Source organism: Vipera ursinii (genome assembly GCF_947247035.1).
Source record: "Vipera ursinii genome assembly, chromosome: 3".
In the NCBI taxonomy this organism is placed as follows: domain Eukaryota; kingdom Metazoa; phylum Chordata; class Lepidosauria; order Squamata; family Viperidae; genus Vipera; species Vipera ursinii.
The window spans coordinates 121,693,127-121,715,403 of NC_139516.1; the positions used below are offsets into that span (position 1 = coordinate 121,693,127).

At 37.4% G+C, this 22,277-nt stretch overlaps 1 protein-coding gene across 1 annotated transcript in view; it reads left to right on the top strand.

Moving 5' to 3' along the window:
* CFAP61 (cilia and flagella associated protein 61) overlaps positions 1–21,527 on the top strand; it is a gene marked incomplete at both ends in the record, with an annotated part of 142,199 nt that extends 120,672 nt beyond the window's left edge. The window contains 2 exons of the mRNA XM_083358329.1: positions 9,300–9,390; positions 21,327–21,527. Of these exons, the coding sequence (XP_083214455.1) occupies positions 9,300–9,390; positions 21,327–21,527 (292 nt within the window). The remainder of the gene's footprint in view (positions 1–9,299; positions 9,391–21,326) is intronic.
* Between the last annotated feature and the right edge of the window lie 750 nt (positions 21,528–22,277).

The window sequence follows — 22,277 nt, forward strand, 5'->3', positions numbered from 1 at the left end:
ACAGTTGCCAGGTAAAATTTGACATGTTGGATTTTTTCCCCCCCGTGATTTCAAATGTGATTTCAGTGTGCTGGAATCAATTCTGAGTTTTAACAAGACATTTTCCCAACATTAAAAACTAGCTTCAAATCTACAAAAATATGTGCATTTTGAATTTTATAAATTGTAAAAATCATTTTCTTAAAATCAGCCCAGCGGAACAGAGAAGCCAAAGGAGGCTTTCCTTTCTAATCATTATTTTTATTTATTTATTTTTTAATCCCATTTATATCCCGCCCTTCTCCGAAGACTCAGGGCGGCTTACAATCTAAGCACAAATCTAAGCACAAATCAAATCAATTACAGAATCTTTTCAAGTATATTTTATTAAGATTTTGTGATAATTGGATTTTCCTGTAGTGGTTCCAGTCTCAAGAAATTGTAAACAAAAATTACATTAAATGGCCAAATTTTTCCAAGATCAGCACATTTTCACCTTCTTTGTTATCTTACCTTTGAGATCTTCCTTGATCTGAAGTATGCTGAAATCACACATATGAGATTTGATACTGCTTGAAATTTGATGTTAGATCCCTGCTTTTGTTTTTGTTTTCATTCAATTTAGGGGTTTATATAAAAGGAAAAAATAAGAATATTAGTTTCCAGTTTTCAGGCCTAACCCTGAGACTGTTAGGATAATTAGAGAATAGACCTAAGCCAGTTCTCAGGATACACCATTCTGGGTACAACTGAGAATGATATTATTCGGCTAAGATTTCTAGGGTAGAGAAGAGCTTTAACAACTGCTTGAGTTACTCTCCCCATATATAATATGGGATGCAATCTTAATCCACCCCCCTTATTATAGTGTATTTTTTCAATTGAAATAATATCCAATATGAAATCATTACCTTGCTTTAAACATTTTTAAGATTTAGCCTGTTCCAATATTTAAGAGTTGAAAAACCATCAGTTGGACATTTTATGGTCTTAAAAATGACTACTTTAGTGATGTATTTAGAATGTCACAATAAAATATTCCAAAAGGTGTGATTGAAATTACATTTAATATAAAATATTTACATTAACTGGCTTTATAAACAGGATATTCTGAACATTGCAACATTCTGTAAATATATTTACATAAAATATCTTTATAAACAAGACATTGAAACAAGATAAGACCTGAATGAATGTTGAATATGAAATTCTAAAGTTAAACATATTTTCAAAATGTCAAGGCCAGTGCACAAGTCAGTGGAATATCGTCCTGTAGTATTATTGTGCACGTGCATTCAAAAAGGTTATGTCTTTCTACTCCAGTGTCTCTTGCAAATTTCTTTAAGTCTGTCACTAGTTTTCTTTTATAACAAAAACAAAAAATGAGGATGTGAGTATGGCTAGATGCATCTAATGCCACTTAGTAGACTTTGAACTCTAATTAGGATAACTAGATGTTCATTTTAAAGAAAAAAAGCCAGAAAAAAGAATACATAAAAGCTATAAGAGCTTTCCTTTTCTGGTCAAATCAAATGCCAACCTTGAATTGTATTATTAAAAACAGACTTCTATAATAGATCAATATAAAAAGCAAAGAAACACTAGCAAGCATTAAGAGATATCACTCTTGTATTACATTACTGGATTTTAAATGAACAACTATGCTCCTAATGAGCAATAGCTCAGCCTAGAAATCAGGGGATTAAAAAGCTGTATGGCTTTCTTATGTTGAAAATGGATTACAGTTCATTCAAGAAAGTTTTGAAAATGACTAAGACTTGAGGCACAGTCATGAGCAAAAAGCTGTAGGAGAGAAGTAGTAGGTTCAATTTTAATGAAGTTAATTGTTCTTTCCCCCACTGATTAGAGTGACATTTCAATTAGCCATGACTAACTAGTCTTAATGATTTCAATAGGATCTAAGCATGACTAACTGAATTTAGAGCCAAACAATAATTTACCATATAAGATTTCTTTAGAGATTTTTGCATAATAACATTTAATTTTGCTGATTTTTATAATATGTATGCTGGAACTTTAAGGGCTTAACTTTAGCTTGATTGTGTCTATTTTAAGAAATATTTCTTAAGTATATTAATGTATAATTCTTGCATCTGTAAAAATCAATATAACAAACCCATGTTGTCTCTGACATAGCAATTCAATACATATAGAAGTAGCCATGCACATAAAGAGATGGAAGCTCCACAGATAGTTCTCAATTATTTATTTATTTATTTATTTAATTAAATTTTTATACCGCCCTTCTCCCGAAGGACTCAGGGCGGTGAACAGGGATCAGATCATATTAATGATCTCTTGTTCAATAACTATTTGAAATTATGATGGCACCAAATGATTGGTATTTATGACTGACTGGTTCTCAAAGTTCTGGCAATCACAGCAATTACAAAGTTCTGGCAATCACATTGGGTGAGCCAATGAAGGTTTCCTTCCATACATGTAATATGGAGTTTCATTGATAGCAATACATACCCTGTTCACTAAATAGTTGGCTGTTTTTATGGCTTCTCCCCAGTACATGCTCATTCCTTTATCTGCCAGCAGTGAGTCTTTCATTGTCTGCAATATACCATTTCTCTGTTTAGCCACCCCATTTTCTGTTGGTGAGTATGAGTTTGTCAGTCTATGCTTTATGTCTACATTTCTCAGCCAACATTGGAAATTAGCAGACATGAAATCTGTTCCCCTGTCTGTTTGCAGCTGGCATGCCTTATGGCCATACCTTCTCTCTATAAAGTTCACCCATTGCTTAAACTGTTGTAGAACTTCAGTTTTGGTATGTAATGAATAGCAGAACCCATACCTGGTGTAGTCATCTACTAAGACTAATATGTACCTAGCTCCTCCAAGAGAGGGTGCCATAGGACCAATTAAATCAGCGTGCACTAACTGCAAAACCAGAAATTATACTACACTATCTACAATATACACTAGGAACAAAATACTTACACATGGTAATACAGCAAACTTCAACACACAGCAGTTACAGCAGGAAACGGATGAGAAAGACTCCATCAAAGCCTTCCCTTTTATACTCAGACTCTTAAAGGGATACACATACCTGCTGAATCATTCCTATTGTTGCATCATCCACCTTATATTTCATTACATCATTACATAAGCTGTTTAGCCTTTAAATCATTGTCCTGATATCATTCTCATGTTCTTGTAATGCAGTTTCCTCAGTATTTGTTCATCATATAGGTTAACTAAACAAGATCAGACTTGTCCCTCCCTTTTGTCAAGATGAAGCCAATTTTCTTATTGCTACATGTGGACTTTGGTTGCCTGTCCGGAATGTTAAGTTTCCTAAGAGCAAAATAAGATATTCTGGGATTGCCATTTTCCTAAGGATATTTCACAGCTTGGCACAGCCAGCAGGGTTGAAGGCCTTTCTATAATCAATGAACCAACAAATTTTACTTCATCTTCTAGTATCATATATTCTTTTTTTAAAATTTCTATTTTTATTTTATTCAAAAGAAAGTTAAAATACAAAACTCTTTTGTTTTTCATGTCCTTAATAGTAAATAGTATAATCTTCTAAGTGAAAATGTCCTATTCCAGTATTTTACAAATCGCTAATAGCCAAGATTCAGTGCACAATCCATTCATTTCATCTTTCTCCATCTTGTTCATGCTTCTTGTTGTCCATATTCCTACTGTAATTCAGTGATTGAAGATTTGGATTTTCTTTTTCTGCATGACAGCACCAGCAACTAAGTGTCCCAAAAGCTTTAATCTAGCCATTAATAAGCACCATTAGTACTTCAAAAGATTCTCAGCATTTTCTCAATAGCATGTTGATTACCATATGACCTGAGAGGCCCATTATCTGACACTGTATCATCAGTCAGTTTATAATATAGATGCCTGCTCTGTTTAGCTGGCAGTTGAAATGGCTTTCAACTCTGTGAGTGACTTTGTTAGGAGTGTATACTTTTGTCATATTCTCCTGACATTTTTTGTCATCTCTCCCAAGAACTCCTGATGACATAGCGAGACTTGATGGGGAAGGAAGTTATATAATTCAAAATGAAAATTAATAAAGTTAGTCTGACATTATTTATTCTTAACATATTCATGTTGTCACTAAATAATTGGTGCATTGTTTTTAAAGTGTTTCACATCCTGAATTTTATTATCTTGTCCTAGTGGACAGTATCTTAAATATCAGCTAGCAGTATGCTGCAACTGCCAAAAAACAACAACACATTCCTAGCCTGCATTAACAGAGGTATAGAATCAAGGCCATATGAAGTATTAATACCACTTAATAATGCCTTGGTAAGACCACACTTGGAATGTTGCATCCAGTTTTGGTTGCCATGATATATAAAAAAATGTTGAGACTCTAGAAAGAGTACAGCGAAGAGCTACAAAGATGATTAGGAGACTGGAGGTTAAAACATATGAAGAATAGTCGCAAGAATTGGGTATATCTAGTTTAATGAAAAGAAGGGCTAGGGGTGATATAATAGCAGTGTTCAAATATCTAAGGTCCTGCCACAAGGAAGAGTGGGTCAATCTATTTTCCAGAGCACCTGAAGGCAGGACAAGAAGCAATGGATGGAAACTAATCAAGGAGAGAAGCTGTCAGATCCCCAAATAATTATTGTTTTCTCTACATAAGTGCTCTTGTTTGGGGCCTGCAATTCTGCTGGTGGGGGAGAGTTTGCTTTTACTTGGGATAACTTTCACTTTCTGCTTTTCCTCTCCCGCCTCTATCCACTTGAGAAAAGACTGTTTTCTGTAGAGTCAGTTTTCAAACATCTGGACACAGAACAGCCATTTGTAATTCAAGCTGATGCAAGCGATGTGGCTGTAGGAGCAGTTTTATTACAAAGAAATAAAAAGGGACAATTGCAAGCTTGTGCTTACACCTCTAGAAAATTATCAGAGACTGAGCAGAGGTGGGCAGCTTGGGAGAAGGAGGCCTATGTTCTATGATGGGTTCTCCTCACTTGGAGGCATTTCCTGGAATTGAGTAAAATACCATTTCAAGTGTGGACTGATCATAAACTCTCACCCAAACAAGCAAGGTGGTCCCAACACTTTCATCGCTTTGATTTCACTATCCATTACCTCCCTGGGGGAAAGAATTTTTTAGCAGACGCATTGTCCAGACTACCATAATATAACAGCAAGAAAGCAGAAGTGACTAAACCATTTCTACATCTTTGTCAATTAGCAGCCCCTGTAACCACCAGGGCCCAGTCAAGACCTGTGGCTCCTATTGAAAAAACTTTGTTGCAGGACTTTAAAACTGCGTTAGAAACCGGCAAGTGGTTTCGGAACCATAATAACCTGTGTGTGTTAAAAGATGGATTAGCCTGAATTGGAGAGAAACTTTATGTCCCAGACTTAAAGTAATGCAAACAGGGCATGACTCGAAAACATCATGGGGTGACACAGTACCTAGTAGCTTGGAAGGACTTTCCTTCCTCCCAGAATGAGTGGATGTACAAGAAACATGTTAAGAGCCCCTAGTCTTCTCAAATGTTTCCATGTTAAATATCCTGATAAACCTGATTGATATGTCTGTATTGCTTCTTTCCTCCCTTTTTTCTGGAGAGAGAGTTTGCTTTCACTTGGGATAATTTTCGCTTTCTGATTTTCCTCTCCTGCCTCTATCCACTTTGTTAAGGAATTGTTGTGCAGTGGTCTCCTTGTGCTACCAAGGAGTTGCACAGACAAGGAAGGGTACTGAGAGCAGTAAGAGTCACACAGTAACCACAAGAGTACACTGAGTTGTGAAAGCAGAAAGTAGTTTACTTTTGAGGTGGTATAAAAACAAAAATGCACGGTCAAAAATAAACAGTCCAGGTCATACACAATAGCAACAGTCCAAGGAGTAATCCAAAATACAAAGTCTTCTTACCGGTCCAGAGGTCAATACACAGTTGTACAGGTTTATCACAGTAGTAAACCAACAGTACAGCAAAACAGAGCAAAAACAGTAATAGTAGAGAGCAGTGAATTCAGAGAGAGAGAAGCTACGTTCCTAGCTTCCTCTTATGGCCATGAGAACACTTACACACCCATTGGCCAATTAACATCTTAAAGTCACAACATCATGGTTAATATATTTTCAACCCAACATTGTAGGCTATCACCATATGCCTAACACACTTGAGAAAAGACTGTGTCTCCCTTTTTCCCAGATCTCGCCTTGACTTCCCTACTGTCACTAACCCCTAATAAAAGTTCCTTTTGAGTCAATGCCTGTTTCAAGAGTTCTGCTGCTGGGTGGTTAGCTGAGGTGGGTCCTTACAGAAGCATTCTAGAAATAAGAAGAAATTTCCTGACGGAATAATTAACCAGTGGAACAACTTGCCTCCAGAAACTGTGGGTGCTCCAATACTGGAGGTTTTTAAGAAGAGATTGGACAACCATTTGTCTGAAATGTTTTAGGATATCCTGCTTGAGCAGAGGGTTGGATTAGAAGACCTCTAGGGTGCCCTTCTAACTCTGTTATTTTTTTTATTCTGTTACTGAATATAGATAATAGATTGGCCAGCTATAATTTCCTGGATCCTCCGTGTTTAGTTTTTTTTGTAAATAAGAATGTTTATAGCAGGGGTGTCAAACTTGCAATGTCATGTGACGTGTCGCGACATATCATGACTTTTTTGCCATTGCCAGCCATGGGGTGAGTGTGGTTTCACCATGATGCATCCAGCCTGCGGGCTAGCAGTTTGACACCCTTGGTTTATACTTATCAAGAACACCTATCCTATACTATATTTTAGAAGTTAAAATAATACAGAAGCAAATTCTTTTAGCAGACTGAAAAATTGTTCATCAGCATCTGGAGAAGCAACTTCAAGTAATGCCTTAGGTACTCTGTGACCAACTTTAACTCCATTCATGTCTCAACTCATTATATTTGCTTTGTGAGAAAAGGATGATCAGACATAGGAATTGAGCAGTTCAGCCTTTGTTTCCAAACATTGACCAATTTCTCTAAATATAATAATTTTTTCTTCTTTGACATGAAGTTTTTTTAAAAAAAACTTTCATAGCATTTGTAACACCAGCTTCTTGAGGTTTAGCTTTCCTCTGTATTTCTTGATTATTTTTTTGTCCTCATTTCTTCATGGCTGTTCTCAACCCCTTTAATTGTCCTTTTTGATTTTCAAATTATCAAATACATATTGGCTGTATTTGTGTGATAGAAATTACCCAGCCATCCCTTCTCACTCCATCATTAACCTCAGCTTTCTATGCCCAAAGTACATAATCCAGATTGGCTGTCGTTTTTAATTCATCCGCCACATGTTTGTGAGGTCTCTACAACATTGTTTAAATCTATCAATTCATTTCCAAGTAAGTAATTTGCATGACATGGGTGGAGCCAGTTGATTGTGAAAGTTAGATTGGCCCCAAACAAACATGAGGTATTGGAGGCTAATCTGTCATTCCCAGTATCAGTCAAGTGGGTCAGCTGTGCATCTTGTTCTGGAACATTAAGCTTTTTTTACTCCTTTTCTGTAAGATGTTAATTGTAAAGTTATGCTCCATTATTACCTTCACAATCAATTCAGGCAGCTGCTGTGGCCCTGTTGACCCTCCCAACCATGATCTATCATTAGTAGGTTATCAAATGCCAAATTCTGATGTCCATGCACAGGATGATTATCCAATGTCACTGAAGGGAGAATAAAAATAGCTACTAAGTCTGAAGTGAAATCAGAATGAATGAAAGAATGGAGTGCACAAATCCACAAGAGTGCGCCTTGTTTATATATTTGAAAAACTACAAAAATGTTTTGTATAGATAATTGACATCTGACAGGAAGAGAGAAAAAACGTACCACTGTAGGTTGAATGCAGAGTTTAAAAATGTAATGAAGAGGAATGAAAATGTACAGTACTCATTGACAAGCAAGATATCTTAACCAAATGGATTTGAGAAGCAAGGAAAAGAAAAAAGATTAAAATTAAAATCAAGCTAACAGTTTCAATAATAACAATGATAACAGTGGCATACACAATCATACACAAAGCAAATTTGTGTTTTCCAGTATGTAATAAAATAAACATTTGATTATTTCATCATATATAAAAAGTAGGGGATCTAGATGAACAAACTAAAAACAAAATTGGGAAAAAAATATCTTTTTTTAGCCTCAAACTCCCGTATTTTCCTCCTGCTTCTCATCTTAGAACCATCAGTTTGAAGTGACGGTATTGAATTTCTCCTAGCATGAGGAATGAAAACTAGAACTAATTAAAGTTAATTAAGTACAAGAATGGCCTAGGTGGCAGGATGAAGCGTGCAAACCTAAGCTTTACAGATATCTTTCCATAAATTACATATATTGAACCATGAAGAAAATCTAAAGTTGCTGATTCTAGTTATATAATTGGCTTTCTTTTTTGGCCATATCTAATCATGCTTCCATTAACAAGTCCCTTTTAGGATTTCTGACTTTGGCTACAGCATTTTTGCTTTTCATTATGTAAGGTACTTAAAACAACAATTGCCAATTCTATAAAACAATCAAAGTAACTTATTTGCCATGATGCTGTTAGGTTTTCAGAGGCAGCTATTTTATCCTTACTAACTCAGTTGTCTGTACTTTATATTTGTATCATTTAGGTGTATAATGGAACTTCATTGTTCTAGAAGGGCTTCCCAAGAATCCATTTTTTAATCATCTTGTTATTTTAAAAATGTATTCAGTTTTAGCCTTTGCCTTGTCATAAAATGTGGGTTATTTACATAAATATCTATCTGTATATTATTGTTTTACTTTTTTTAAATTTTGAGAATAGACATACTGAGGATTTCCTTGTTTGACAAATTAATTTAGCTGCAGTGCACTAGTGCAAGGAACATATTGCAACATGATTATGGCCTGTTTTCTGGCTTTATTAATCCAGAAACGTAAATGATAAACAACATTTGTGTCATTGTCTACACAAATGTAATTTGTTTATGCAGAAGTTCAGTTAATCCTACCATCTGCTTTTCTCAAATGAGAACAGATAATGGAGACACAGCTCCTCACAGGTCTTCAGGCTTTTAAATTCTGATAAAATCAGGATTCTTCACTGGCTCTTGCCACAGCTCTGAATTAAGCCACTTTAAATGTAATTACTGAAGTTGGCTGTACATCAGGAACATCCATTAAAAGAATTGATTGACCATGCTGTTATGGCAGGCATTTTATGAACAAACTATCATGATGGGTCCAGAACTGTAATTTATAAAAGCAAAAAAGCAGGTAAACACTTTGTAGCCCTTAATGAGGCACACTGGGTAACTAAATTTTGTCTTTTTTAACCAGCTACTTTAAGGAACCTTGGGCCCTGGCCATCTATCAAGATCGTTTTAATGATCTGAAGAAGGAACTACGTCAGATCTTAGTATCTGTCCAGGTAAAAAAAAAATCATCCTATAGGCATTTAATATAAGCATTTATTATTGCTGATTATTTGCTTTCATATTTCAACAAGCTGGAAGTTTGTTGTTTCTTCTTTACTCTTACACTGTAAAGCTCCAGAATATTATTAGAGCCAGGTTGGTCTAGTAGTTAAGGCACCAGGTTAGAAAGCAGGAAACTGTGAGTTTTAGCCATGATAGCTAGAACCTGAACAACCTTGGGCCAGTAACTCTCTTTCAGCCCAACTCACCTCACCGGATTGTTGTTGTGGGGAAAATAGGAGGAGGAAGGTGTGCTGGATATGTTTGCCACCTTGACTTATTTGTTAAAATAATAAAGGTGGTATACAAGCAAACAAACAAATAATTATAAACTTTTGGAAGAGTTTTATATGCGGTTTATATCAATTTCAATGTCCTGTTACTGTACGTCTGCATTGCATTTTCTTGAATGGATTAACTGCTTCAATTTTCCTAGAATAATTACTTAGGAACATAATAGTCCAACAGGATCAGTTCAACAGTTTATTAGTGCGAAGATCCCCTTCAATAGTTGGCCTCTAGAAAGCCCATAGCCAAGTGTGAAGTTAATTGTTAATAGGACTGCGTAAAGCATTCAAATGAGGTAGTTCTCCACGCATGGAAGCAAGAAGGAATCAGGGAACACTTCTTATTAACTCACAAAGTAGTGTCCCATACATGCCTATACCTGCATGTCCAGGCATGCTTTTCAGCTATTACTCAGTATATTTGATATACACTCCCTAGAGCAGGGGTATCAAACTGCTGGCCCACGGGCTGGATGCATCATAGTGAAACCACGGCCACCCCATTGCCGGCAATGGCAAAAAAGTTGTGATACGTCACCACCCATCATGTGACATTGCGAGTTTGACACCCCTGCCCTAGAGGCACTTGTTCAGATGTACAGCTATAGAAATCAAATCAAATCAAATCAAAATGATTTTTGCATTCACTGAATGTTACCAGATGTAAAGTTCTTTTGCTTGCAGATATTTCATTACCTAAGTAACATCATCAGTGCTTGTAAATCTGGAGTTTGCTCCCTGTTTATATACAATAGCTTGCCCTACCAGTGTTGGTGGGGATGCCGTTTTCTTCTTGGTAATTCCTTAATTACTGATTACCCCTCCCCTGGGACTCTCGGGCCTTTTCACCTCCACTGGGTCCCCATAGGGTTTGGGCAGACATGTCAAACACAAGGCCCGGGGGCCGGATCTGGCCCGCAAAGTGGTTTCATGTGGCCCGCAAAGCCATCCCGGAAACAGGAAGGGAACGGCCCCCACTGCCTTGGCTTTGGCCCAGAGACCCTCCTCCTGCCAGAGACCCTCAGATCTGTCCCACTCCTGCCCAGGCCCTCATAGGCACACTTGATGCAAATGTTATAGAGCTGGCCACGCCCACCCAGTAGGCCATATGCACTCTAGCCACACCCACCCAGTAGGCCACACCCACCCAGGCCACACCCAACTGGCCCCCTGAGGGCAACCGCAATGCTGATGCAGCCCTCAATGAAATTGAGTTTGACACCCCTGGGTTTGGGCCTCCATCCCACCCTCATTACAAATAGTGCACTTACCTTTTGAAAATATCTGGAGCTCCGAAGCTTTCCACAGCACTGCATAGAGTGGTTTAGGAAAGCAGAATGGTGCGGCCCATCCCAGAAGTGGCCATCTTTCAGCGTAACCACAAGTAACTGTGGGCACACTAAAAATGTCAGCCACTTCCAGGAGCCAGCCATGTGGCCTGGGAAAAATAGCCTGCCCTCCTTTCCCAACATGAGCTTTTGAGATCTTGAAAAAATAAGTGTGCAATGGGTGATGGGAGGTGGGGAGCAGGCCTGTTCAGTTGGGATGGGATTGGGGCGGGAGAGACGAGGGTGCTATAACTGGCCTGCAATTAGTCATAAGGGCAAATGACCACTGGGGCAGTGCAGCAGCCATAACTTCAAAACAGTGTCATAAGTAGTTTTGTGGGGTTTCTCATAACCTGGTCACTAGTATTATCTATATTTGTTTATATCAAGTCTATATATCTACAGGCAATATGCTTGTAAGAGGCAAATGCAATCAGCTTTTCAACCTATTGAATAAATGGAACCATGCATTTATTTTTCCAATGCTGCAATATCAGTCTTTTAGCCATATAAGGAAATGGAGAATCCATTTACATCCGAGTTTCAAATATCATGTATTAGGTACAGGTAGTCCTCGACTTACAACAGTTCGTTTAGTGACCATTTGAAGCTACAGTACTGAAAAAAGTGACTTATAATCATTTTTCACACTTATGACCGTTGCAGCATCCCCAAGGTCATGTGATCAAAATTTGAATGCTTGGCAACTGATTGTTATTTATGATGGTTGCAGTGTGGTCACCTTTTGCAATCTTTTGACAAGCAAAGTCAGAAGCCAAATTCACTTAACAACTGCGTTACTAACTTAACCAATTGCAGCAATTCACTTAACTAGGACAAGAAAAGTCATGAAATGGGGCAAAACTCACTTAACGTTTCACTTAACAACAGAAATTTGGGGGTCCGTTATGGTCGTAAGTCGAGGACATATAGTTCAAAAGAATATTAGCCTCTGAAAATTTTAGCTTTTTGCACAATCATGTTTATATATACTACTACTTAGTAAATAGCGAACATAGTAGAAGCATTTATCTTAAAGCAGTGGTCCCCATCTTTTCTGGTTCCATGGACTGGCAGCAGCAGCGTCAGGGGAATAGGGGATGGTTTCACATGCGCAACCTGTTCACACATTCACACGCAAATAAAGCTTTGCACACTCATCTGCCACTTATGCCACCTGGTTTCCACCTGGCCACAGACCGGTTGGGGATTCCTGTATTGAAGAAGCATTATCCTTACATAATACATCTCCAGCAGTGCAGCTTTTGATAGTCCTTTTCTATACAAATGTAATGGAGTCCAATAAGTTTTAAATATTATTTTTTATTTTGTAAGTAATAAGTTGAGGCCCATTGACACTTGCTATAAAAATTAAGACACTCTCCCATTTTCTAGGCAATATAGGAACCACTAATCCTTCATTTCACTCATTTCTGAACATCTGCGTTCTAAAGGCTACTGCTAAGCTTGTAAGCCGCCCTGAGTCTTCGGAGAAGGGTGGGATATAAATGGAATTTTTAAAAAATGATTTACTGATAACAAATATATATATATAAACTAATAGGTATTTTAGTTCTAAAGGATTTAACAGTTGTTCTAATGTCCCAGAAGCTAAAATGCTACTGGTCCAAACAATGTTGCAAATGTAATTGTAAATATTGCCATTGGGTAATATCTGATACATGATATTTGTCTTGTAATACAGATTATCTTCAAAATTCATCTTCAACATCTGTCAGTTGATTTAAAGACAATATCACATTTTCTATTCAATTTTTCTAAACCAGTGTTTTTCAACCACTGTTCCGCGGCACACTAGTGTGCCGCGAGATGTTGCCTGGTGTGCCGTGGGAAAGATTTAAAAAAAAAATGTCAAAAGCTCCTCCCCGCTTTCCCTCCCCCCGAGTTGGGGCCGAGCGAGGGAAGGGGCAGAGAAGACGTCGGCAAAGCGAACCGCGGCGGGAGACGGCAGAGGCCCCTTTGGAGCTGGCCGCTCAGTTTGCCTCCTCGTTAGGTAAGGCACCCTCAGGCCCCTTTAGAAACGGCTAGCGCCCTAGTCGCCTGGATCCAACTGCCTCCATTCCCGTTCTGGCGGGCCCGGGGTCCACTTTCTCCACGCCTGATGCCCGCGAGGGGCTTCCCGGCCATCATTCAAGGACACATTTCGGAAGAAGTGGCCTCGGAGACCTGCTTTCCCCCCCTCCCCCGGTCTATTTGGGAGAATGGCCGTCCAATTTTTCCGATATCTAAGATGCTGGAGGGGGAAATGATGAGTTTAAGGAGCAAGACCCTCTCCGCTCCGGGGTGGGGAAATTTGGGGTGGGGATTCCTTGCCTCGTCTATCATTAAGAGTTAGGGATTTGATTTTTTCTCCATATTCGAAGGTTGTGGAAGGGGAGATAGTGGAAAAGAAAGGAAGGAAAATAATGTTCTGACTATGTAAAATCGAGATCGGTTTTGGAGTTTCTGCTTCTTGAAAGAGACCTCCTCTCTGGATGAGACATGAAGGTCCTCCATGTTTAGATTTTGGTTTAAGATGCTGGCTGCATTTGCTTTCACAGTTGAAAAAGGCGGCTGTTTTTTTAAAAAAAACAAACCCAAACCCAAAAGGGGTCTTCTCTAACATTTTTCATGCAGAAGGAAGTGCAGAATTGGGGATCCTGCTCTTGCTTGCAAGATTTGGAAGTATCATTTGATATTGGGAAATACTGATCTGAGGAATCTGGGACTGGGCTTTGGAATAACAATTCATTTCATTCATAATTAAGGTTTTCTCAAATCTTTGAATCAAAATTTAGTAGAGCAGACTGTTATCTGCTCTACTGCAATAATTACAAAACATACCATTTACCTCATGCAGGGTTGGAATCCCAGTCAAAGGAATTTGTAAAATCTAACAAAATGATCAGCTAGCTATATTCCAAGGGCTGCTGTCTGTGATTTTTAAACTTACTGTATTATTATTTTTCTGTGTCTGTGTTTCCAGAATGTGGAAGAAACTGGTGCATCTTTGTACCTTAGGCCTATAGTCAATATAGGCACAGTTAAATTTTTTAACATTTTCTAATGGTGGAGTGCTTCGTGATTTTTTTCATGAAACAAGTGTGCCTTTGCCCAAAAAAGGTTGAAAAACACTGTTCTAAACCACCATCTTTTTCCTAATTTTTGAAGTTGGGTTTTCCCATAAAGTCAAATTGACATGAGAAAAAGAGTCAAATATATTTTTATTGCACATTCATAGCTTTCTAATTGACATTATTGTTTCCAGAGATTCTAGAGTTTTAGTATATTTAGATACTAATATTATCGATCCAACCAAAGGTGTTATATACAGTCATGGCTGAAATTGTTGGCACCCCAGAAATTTGTCCAGAAAATCAAGAATTTCTCACAGAAAAGTATTGCAGGAACACATGTTTTGCTATGCACAGGTTTATTCCCTTTGTGTGTATTGGAACACAACAAAAAAGGGAGGAAAAAAAGCAAATTGGACATAATGTCAAACAAAACTCCAAAAACGGGCTGGACAAAATTATTGGCACCCTTTCAAAATTGTGGATAAACAAGATTGTTTCAATCATGTGATGCTCCTTTAAACTCACCTGGGGCAAGTAACAGGTGTGGGCAATATAAAAATCCCACCTGAAAGCAGATAAAAAGGAGAGAAGTTCACTTAGTCTTTGCATTGTGTGTCTGTGTGTGCCACACTAAGCATGGACAACAGAAAGAGGAGAAGAGAACTGTCTGAGGACTTGAGAACCAAAATTGTGGACAAATATCAACAATCTCAAGGTTACAAGTCCATCTCCAGAGATCTAGATTTTCCTTTGTCCACAGTGCACAACATTATCAAGAAGTTTGCAACCCATGGCACTGTAGCTAATCTCCCTGGTCATGGACGGAAGAGAAAAATTGATGAAAGGTTGCAACGCAGGATAGTCCGGATGGTGGATAAGCAGCCCCAAACAAGTTCCAAAGGAATGCAAGCTGTCCTGCAGGCTCAGGGAGCATCAGTGTCAGCGCAAACTATCCATTGACATTTAAATGAAATGAAACGCTATGGCAGGGGACCCAGTAGGACCCCACTGCTGACACAGACATAAAAAAGCAAGATTACAGTTTGCCAAAATGTACTTGAGTAAGCCAAAATCCTTCTGGGAAAATGTCTTGTGGACAGATGAGACTAAGATAGAGCTTTTTGGTAAAGCACATCATTCTACTGTTTACCGAAAACGAAATGAGGCCTACAAAGAAAAGAACACAGTACCTACAGTGAAATATGGTGGAGGTTCAATGATGTTTTGGGGTTGTTTTGCTGCCTCTGGCACTGGGTGCCTTGAATGTGTGCAAGGCATCATGAAATCTGAGGATTACCAAAGGATTTTGGGTCACACTGTAGAGCCCAGTGTCAGAAAGCTGGGTTTGCGTCTGAGATCTTGGGTCTTCCAGCAGGACAATGACCCCAAACATACGTCAAAAAGCACCCAGAAATGGATGGCAAGAAAGCGCTGGAGAGTTCTGAAGTGGCCAGCAATGAGTCCAGATCTGAATCCCATTGAACATCTGTGGAGAGATCTTAAAATTGCTGTTGGGAAAAGGTGCCCTTCCAATAAGAGAGACCTGGAGCAGTTTGCAAAGGAAGAGTGGTCCAAAATTCCGGGTGAGAGGTGTAAGAAGCATATTGACGGTTATAGGAAGCGACTGATTTCAGTTATTTTTTCCAAAGGGTGTGCAACCAAATATTAAGTTAAGGGTCCCAATAATTTTGTCCAGCCCATTTTTGGAGTTTTGTTTGACATTATGTCCAATTTGCTTTTTTTCCTCCCTTTTTTGTTGTGTTCCAATACACACAAAGGGAATAAACCTGTGTATAGCAAAACATGTGTTCCTGCAATACTTTTCTGTGAGAAATACTTGATTTTCTGGAAAAATTTCTGGGGTGCCAACAATTTCGGCCATGACTGTATGTGTGTTCTAAAGTTGTCCCAATTGGAAAATTAACATGATTATTGACTTCCAATATTTAATACTTGACAATAGGTAAGAATGATGATATAGTTCCAGATGTGGAAAGCTGAACCCTCCCCCATTAACTGGTAACTGCATTTTCTGTAAAGATATTTTCTGATTTGAAAAATCCATAAAAATTTTCTAAGCAGAAATTTTAATTTCTGAAAGTGTTTTCCAGGTAAACTGGAATTCCTAACAGAATATAAATTAATCTGAGAATAATATTCATTTTAGCAGCATTCACCTTTCCCCAGAAGATAATTACTTCTGTCAATCAATTTCTAAAGAAATCTCTCTATATATTTTATTTATATTACATGTTAGTAACTGAGTTATGTTCTTTGGTATACACATACTAAGATAATTAATGGAGATGGTAAAAATGCAGAATTGATATTCCTTAAATGGATGTGTACTTTAACTCATTGGCATCAATTCCGATTTGGACCAATTAATAGAGTAATCTATTATTTTGCTAAAGGCATCTATCTTTTGCATCAACACAGGAATAGTAGAATGAGGTTCAGAAAATGGGTGTTCCAGATGTAAGAGAAATAAATAATAATAATAATTCGGTTTTTGTCTTCTTTATTTAATCATGATTTTTTAAAAAGAGGAGGCAATAGAAAAACATTGAGATAAAAAACCCAATATCTGGACCACTCTCCAAAGTCCTAATTTCAAAATATCTGTGAAGTTTCTGAATCTGAAAGCTCCTGGTAGCCTTCATGACTAATAACTCTGAATAAATCCATGTGTACTGCAGTCCTAGTTCAAAGTAATAAATCTGTGTTGTATTGAGTAGTTTGGCTATAATGGAATGACCTCTACATTTGGAGACAAAAAATTCTGCAAGTAAATTAAAGATTCCATTAATTAAGTTCTTTTTTATTGATTTTGAATCGACTGTCTATCAGTTTTATAGTATAAGACAAAGTTCTGATCTCAGTTCTTCCAAAGTGGGGGACGGGAGCTAATAAGTTATTTTTAAACATGCACATATTCTAGATTAAACCAAGGTTTAGATCTTGGTTGTCTGGGATGTGAACTCTTTATTCTGTCTTCCAGCAGGTGGCTCTGCAGACTTCAAGTCAAAATTTTAAATTTTACTAAATTAATGGTCCCTCATTCATTACATTAGTTTAAAAGAAATTGGTTGTATCTGGTGTGAATGCACAATTTTTATTCAACCTATTAATTCATTTAGTCCTCATTGCAATACATCCCTTCTGAATCAGTATGGTGAAATTTGTCAAGATGTATGCAGTTTTGAGGAAACTATAAATCCAGGGTCAACAGAAGGTGACCACCATCTGGTCTGTTCATTATCATCTAAAATAAGTCCAGTAAGTTAAACTCATTGGATTGAAATAATGATGTAATCAATTGTATTGGTACCCAACTCCCAGAAAGTGTTATATAACTATTACAATTAACTTGCAATTAACCATTAATTTAGACCCAGTATTCTTCAATATCTTCATAAATGATTTAGATGAGGAATAGAAGGGGAAACTCATCAAATTTGCAGATGACACTAAGCTGGCAGGAATAGCCAACAGCCCAGCTCAGGATCCAAAAAGATCTTAACAGACTTGAACAATGGGCCCTATCCAACAACATGAAATTTAATGTAGAGAAAAGCAAGGTTTTACATGTAGGCAGGAAAAACCAAAGGTACAAGAATAGATTAGGCGAAACCAGGCTCAAAAATAGTAACTGTGAGTGGGACCCTGGAGTCCTAGTGGATGATCACTTAAATATGAGCCAGCAATGTGTGGCAGCAGCCCAAAAAGCTAATACAACCCTTGGTTGTATAAATAGAGGCACAGAATCAAAATCATGTGAAGTATTAGTACCGCTTTATAAAGCCTTAGTAAAACCACACTTGCAATACTGCATCCGTGTATAAAACAGGAGACATACTGTAGGATGCAAATGCAAGGTCAGCCATAATGAGCTTAGATGTCTTTACACTAATGCTCAGAATTTGGGTATCAAACAAGGACAACTTGAAGTTCTAATACATCAAGGCAGATACAATATTATTGCTATTACTGACTTGGTGGGATGGCATCCATGACTGGAACATGCTACTAGAAAGATATAAATTGTTTAAAAGAGACAGAATTAACTCAAAAAGGGAGGGGGAGGAATTGCATTGTATGTAAAGAATTACTACACCTTTACAGAAATATACACTATTAGGGATGAAAGCCTTCTTGAAAGCATTTGGGTGAATACTGGAGGAAAAATAAATGACATTGCCGTAAGTGTGTAATACCAAGCAGTACTTTCTGCTAATCAATTATCCAAGGTACTCAGGAAACACACTACTAATGTGGGGCTTTTAACTACCCTGACATCGTGGGAAACAAACTCTGCAGTGAGTGGGAGATCAAACAGGTTTCTGATGTGCCTAGTTGACAACCTGTCACTCAAAAGGTGGAGTGGGAACTAGAGGGTTAGCTATATTGGACTTAATCCTAACTAACTGGGGTGAAATGATTGAAGGAGAGGAAGTTGTAGGAAGTTTGGGAGAAAGTGACCATGTCATACTAGAATTCACTATAATGCAGTACCAGGTGACTGAACAACAGACTCTTAGACTTTAAGAGAGATGACTTCAACAAACTAAGAGAGAGATTAGGAAGTACAGGTGGTCCTTGACTTACGACCACAATTGAGCCCAAAATTTCTGTTGTTAAGCGAGACATTTGTTAAGTGAGTTTTGCCCCATTTTATGATTTTTCTTGCCCCAGCGTATCATGGCAGTTGATAAGTTAGTAACCTGGTTATTAAGTGAATCTGGCTTCCCCATTGACTTTGTTTGTCAGAAGGTCACAAAAGGTATTCACTTGATCCTGGGACACAGCAACGGTCATAAATATGAACCACTTGCCAAGTATCTGAATTTTGATCACGTAATCATGGAGATGCTGCAAAGGTCATAACTATGAAAAACGGTCATAAGTCACATTTTTCAGTGCTGTTGTAACTTTGAATGGTCACTAAACAAACTGCTGTAAGTTGAGGATTAACTGTATTCCATGGATGGAAATCCTAGAAAGAAAAGGAGTTCAGGATGCATGGGAATCTGAAAAATGAAATACTAAAGGACCCCAAAAAATAATAGAGAGAAGGAAGAACAAAAGGCATCCAGACAAAATCAGTATGGTTACTTGGTCTTACTGAGTTTATTTAATTGGAGTTGTCAGGATTAACTCTTAAACCTTTTTGAATGCAAAATATCTATTTTTCAATTGTTTTATGGGCTTTTCTCCAAATATTTTACTCATAATTCAGCCTACAGTCTGCTTCATTTGTCTGGAAAAGATGCTACCTTTAATGTAAAATGGATTGAAAATTATCTGGAATATCTGGCCTTAACGTATTCATACTTTGTCTGTTAGCCTTACTTTTTTAACACCTGGGATTTTCCTGGATATTGTCTTTACTCTTGATACTTTGGTATTAGCAACTAAGAATGCAGCAACTTAATCCATTTTCGCAGAATGCAATTTTGTGAGATACCTTTATTACAGCTCACCTGAATTATTATAATGCACTTTACCTTGGGCTATATTATTGCAATCTTTGCTTTTCTGCTATTACTTTATTTAATGTTTTACTTTATTAGCAAGTCTTTTAGAAAGGTGGATATAAATATACAAACATATTAAATATATATAATTTTGATCTCTTAATCTTTCGTAAGTACATGTTTTATTTTCTGAGAAACTATTTTCTATGTCACTATGTTCTGAGTCATTTCTATACTGTTCAGTATGGTCTATTGTTCTTAACGTATGGTTACTGGGTATTTCATTTTTTTCTCCTTACTCTTTGTACTTGAGAACTCCAATTTTTCTCCTTCTGTGATTTTCCAGCTAATATTAAATCCCTGTGTTTAATTTTTATATTCTTAATACTCCCATTAAGCCCACTGCATTCCTGTTTCCTTAGTTTTCCTTAGTCTGTATACTACTATACAATTATCATCATCGTCGTCGTCATTTTCATCATCATGAGATTCAGCCTGATTTGCTGTTGTACCAAAATACTGCACCATCCAAGATGAGGCGAAATGCAACTTATGCCAACAAAGTTGTATTGCTGAATCTCATCTCCTCTTCTTTCCACAGCTTAGAGACAATATGAATACTTGTCAAACAGACCCAAATCAATAATTTGAGTAATTTTTGAGCCCCAGTACCAGGTAGCCTGGAGGATTTTAACATATATTAATGGTGAATAAAGCATTGTGAGCCCACTGTCAAACATAAGGTGAAATTCTGTCAGTGTTAATTGCATTAGTTTCTGTGGATCAAATTCCTTTTCTATCTTGATCAGTGATGCAATAGGTTGTCAGTACGTTGGATGTTTTACGGAAGTGTGTAGTTAGTGTGAATCATATGTATTTCAATACAGTGATACGTCTTATTTCTTTTTCAGTTGTAATTCAAATGGTTCTTTTGAAGAAAGCAAGCACATCTGGGCATTAAACAATGCTATATGTATACAAATATATAATTCCAGTATGTCCTATTAATATGATTTGGAACAGAAAACACTGTTTTTTGTTGTAATTTATATAGTACAGGCTGCATTAATGGTGCTTTACAAAATATCTTAAAAGCAAACCTTCTGAGTTGAAAGATGATATAACCGATAAAGGATTGAGAAAGAAAAATGGGGAGGGAAAAATAGTAATAACAATGTAGCGTATGTACATTTTCCTTTCTCATTATAGATTAATGACAAATTATCCTCACATGGTTTATCGCACACTTGTGCGATAAACTCTGCCCTTTCACTAGTGTCAGGCTTCCCTAAATCTGAGTAATAAAAGTGTTCTGTCAGCACCGATTCTATTGAAATGAACACGGCATGTGCTAGGCAGCACTTTGAGGATCAACCGGGATGTCTGCCTGCGTTCCAGGGAATGTGGTGAACAGCTGCTTCTCTGAATTTGTTGTCAGGGCTTTGGGAATAAGTGAAGGTGAAAGAGAGGCTTACGAGAGAGCCTCTGGCTCAAGAGACAAAGCAATAAATCCCAGGTTGAGTTTGGTTTTAGATTAGAAATTCTCTTTTTGGTGCCGCGTTTTACTGATGTGTGCTAAATTTATTTATTTGTGGGTTATTTTGAAATTCTTCTGCATTACTCATACTAGGCTGATAGAAGATGGCGATGCCGCCCCGAGCACTTCAGTCAAGCTAATGATTTATCTTTAGACATTTACTTTTCTCACTTCTTGCTTATAGGAAGAAGAGGCACCTTCGATGCAAGAGCTTGTCCGCCAAATAGTAGAAGGTGAAATTTCATTACTTGAAAGACCAAAGACCTATCTCAAAGAAGCCTTTAAAAAAAGTATATGCAATAACATGGTACAAAAAAGCATTCTCAATTATCTGAATTATAATAATTATCATCTACCAATGTTTGCCTGGCCGGGAATAGTTTAGGTATGAATGACTAAATATGACTATTCTTGCAGTGAACGCACAATTCAGCAAAGTGTTTAGAACTGACGTGTAAATAAGCTCTAACGTTTTATGATTAGCCAGTGAATAAGATAGAGCTTGCCATTTAAGTATATGCTATTTGTGCATGTTAAATAATTAAAAATAAAAACAAAACAAGCAAACCATCCTCTTAGACACGTGCAGACATATTAAGACAACAGAATCAACTAAAGTTCTATTTATCTGATCTGAGGCCAACAACTTCAATAATAAGGTATGTCTCAGTGCTACAGACTCAACGATAAAGTAAAATAAAGTACGTCGTTTCATCAACCTGACTCTGCTTCTAAATGTTGCTGCTTTTAAATCCTGTAGCCTCCTGGGCAGTGCTGAGGACTCCCTCCCAAGCAGAACCTGACAGATGGCTAGTGAGATTTGCATATTGCATTTTAGCTTTTTTAATTGTTCATTCAAAATGCGAACTTTGTATCTCTCTGTCTTCCTGGACAGAAGGTACATTGTAGTAGGAGAAAGGTCAGTTTTCTAATATACTGGTTAGTGACCTGGCAGCTGCAGGGTTAACTCTCTTTCAAGGGGCAGCTCAGAAGCTCTGGCCAATGGCAGATTAGCTGCAGAAAGCAGTGGACTGTTTCAGCCAATAGGAAGGGAAAATCACCAATCTAAGGAAAATGAAGTGAATAAAATGTATACCAACTGATAGATACATTTCTATTTACACCAAATGATGAA